Below are 2,966 nucleotides of genomic sequence, written 5' to 3'. Positions count from 1 at the left end.
ACATTAAAATAAGCTTAAATGTTATGCATGTTCATCTTTGAAAGGAAGTTATCTATATTATTTTTTAAATTATATTATTAATACAAATTATTCACTAATTTTGTTGACTAATATCTATTGGAGAATCTAATTGATTATTTTTAATAGGATTTTCTTTTTTAATCACATTTTTTTAACATACAGAAGATTCAAACCTAATATTTTATTTTAAGAGATCAAATTTAGTACTACTCAGACTAATGTATAAGATGAGAGGAAAGTGTAAAAAATCTAATTTACCTTCTATTCTTAGTGATTGCTCAAATCAAATTTAAAATATACTTAAATACATTTTTACTCCCTCAAATTTAGGTTAAATTTATTTTTGGTCTCTCAAATTTAAAATTATTGTATTTAGTCCCTATAATTTCAAAAAAAATCTTATTATAGTGTTTATATTCAAATTTTATTAAAAAATGTATCAAACATTATTGCATAAAATTTATTTATTGATTTTCTTGTTAGTGAAAACATCGCATTATATCCGGTTGATATTGTATAACCATTTTAATTAGTCACTTTCAAAAATGTTATTGGTGATTTGAGAAACTAAAACAAAATTTTTAAAATTACAAGAATTAAAAATAATAGTTTTAAATTTGAAAAATTAAAAATAAATTTACCTTAAATTTAAGAGACTAAAAACATATTTAAACCTTTAAAATAACATTAACTAGTGGGAGGCTTTAAATTTGCAGGCCCAAATTAATATAGGCATAAGGCCTATTCGAATCAACCTCGCAAAGCAAATGGGCCCTAATCACTCAACACCATCACTCATTATTTTTGAGAAACGGTTTTTGTTTTTGATCAGAAAAAACAAAGGAACAAAAGTAGTGGAACTATTAGGTCATAACTTCTAATGCATCACTTCAACTTAGTCTCATTTCCATTATTTGTTTTCGTTGTAAATAAAAAGACCATATAGAATAAATAATATATGCTCAATTAAATTAAAATAGCACTGAATCTTTAGTTTCTATTCTTTTGGTGACATTGCACCTGTAACAAGATTAAATTCAGGTAACTATGGGAAATAATAGAAACAATGGAATAATGACTCAGCTTTCACTCGTCGACAAGATCAAATGGCTATAATTCGCATAAAGGTAACATGTTTATGAAGAAAAAGGCATCCAAAGCTTATTTGTTACAATTTCTTTTTTGTAGTCTTATGGATGAATAACCAATTAAACCAAATCAAATATTATCTCTATACCTTTATAATACTCATTTTGTTTTCCACAAATCAATACGTGTCATAAATTTTTTTATTATTTTATAGAATAATTTTTATGTTTCTTATTATACTCCTTTAATTTTTACTTTAATTTATAATAAATCTATATAAGTTGTCACTTGTAAATTAATTGAAAATCAAGTAAAATATAAGGTTATAATTGATAACACAATAATTAATATTGTCTTAAAATTTGAAAATAATAAGTAAATGAAAATAATTTTCTTTAAAAAAAACACTGACAAGTAAATACAAGACAAAACACTAGTTCCGGTTTAACAATGTTTAACAACCATGATTTCATTACAGTTACATTCACAAAATTAGGAATTGATAAATGCAATATTATGAATTTGACTTGATTAATTTGCAAAAAGCAGTGGGTCTGGAAACATCAAGCACTGCATAATTTCAATAGCAATTACCCCACATATAATATAGTCGATTTAATTTACATTATAGGACTTGTGGTACAGAAGTTATTATAATAAGATCAAAGAACTGAATCAAGAAAACTATAGAACATACAAATATAACAACACATCAATGTGATTTTGCAGTGTTTTCTTCTCTGATGGAGGTGGATTCAAGCACCACAAGAGGAGAGAGTAGAGGAATGGGATCTTTATTAGTGAAGAAGGAATTTAATGAAGATGAAGTTGAAGTTGAAGCATTCTCCATTGAATTCTGTGCTCCACTGCAAGAAGAGGACATTATCACATTAGGCTTTATCTGAAGTGGACATGGTGCTCTCTTTTGTAGCCTACTCATGGACCTTCTCAACACAAACTCATCTTTATGAGTGTAAATCTGAAAACCAGGAAACTCAACCACTGAGTCCTTCATCTTTTGCCTTCTCACCTCTTCTCTGTGTAACAATAGAAAGAGACCAATAATAGAGTATGAAAATTGAAAATAGAGGGTCAAAGATTAACTAAATGGAAGTTAGAATAATAAGGTACATTGAATAACTATAACACCCTTCATTAGCATGTGTTGTGTAATTTGTTGATTTGGTTTGGCACTTGAAAATTGTGACATCCATGTGGTCACGCAAACCATGGTGGCTAAATAATAATATAATCCATTCTTCATTGTTCTTAGAGGGTTCTTACATGTGACGGAAAGTTAAGGGGTTTGCACATATCTGGTTCATGTGAGGGAAGAATCAATGCACTTGTGCACAAGTTTTAAAAAGATCTAAGTTTCAGTGACAGTGACACTCAAAGTGAAGCACATGACACACTCTTGGTCTTGGTAATTTCTTATTGCATTGTTTTGCTCCCACTTTCTTTTACAAAGTTAGGGAACGTGATTTCTATATTATTAATAGTATTTGGCAGCTAAAGTTGTGGCTTTTGTCTGGTAAACCAGCCACCTTATATTAAGCAAGATAATTTTGAAGTGTCAGAGCTTACTGTATTCTCTCTTAAATTTTGTGATCATGATTTGGACATGATTGTCATGCCAATCAAGCTGATTTGATTCAACTTAAACTGATATTTTAATAGCATTTAGTGACATTTTATATACTGTGTTTGTTTTAATTTCATGTTTGTGTACTAAGACATGCATGTTAGGAGCATTGACTGCTGGACAATCTAGGAATGAAAACACTGAATGATCTATAACTAAGTACATGCTCTTATATTAAAAATAAAATAAGTTTAACATAATGGATGAATAG

General features: G+C 28.2%; 1 protein-coding gene across 1 annotated transcript; it reads right to left on the bottom strand.

Annotated features, from left to right (window-relative positions):
* Nucleotides 1–1,665: 1,665 nt before the first annotated feature.
* On the bottom strand, nucleotides 1,666–2,731 carry LOC109795812 (uncharacterized). The gene has a single exon (XM_020355358.3). The coding sequence runs from the start codon at nucleotides 2,123–2,125 to the stop codon at nucleotides 1,823–1,825; it is 303 nt and encodes a 100-aa protein (XP_020210947.1). The 5' UTR covers nucleotides 2,126–2,731; the 3' UTR covers nucleotides 1,666–1,822.
* Between the last annotated feature and the right edge of the window lie 235 nt (nucleotides 2,732–2,966).

Source organism: Cajanus cajan, chromosome 11 (assembly GCF_000230855.2).
Source record: "Cajanus cajan strain Asha chromosome 11, NIPB_CcT2T_4, whole genome shotgun sequence".
NCBI lineage: Eukaryota > Viridiplantae > Streptophyta > Magnoliopsida > Fabales > Fabaceae > Cajanus > Cajanus cajan.
This window is presented reverse-complemented; position numbering and strand designations above follow the sequence as displayed.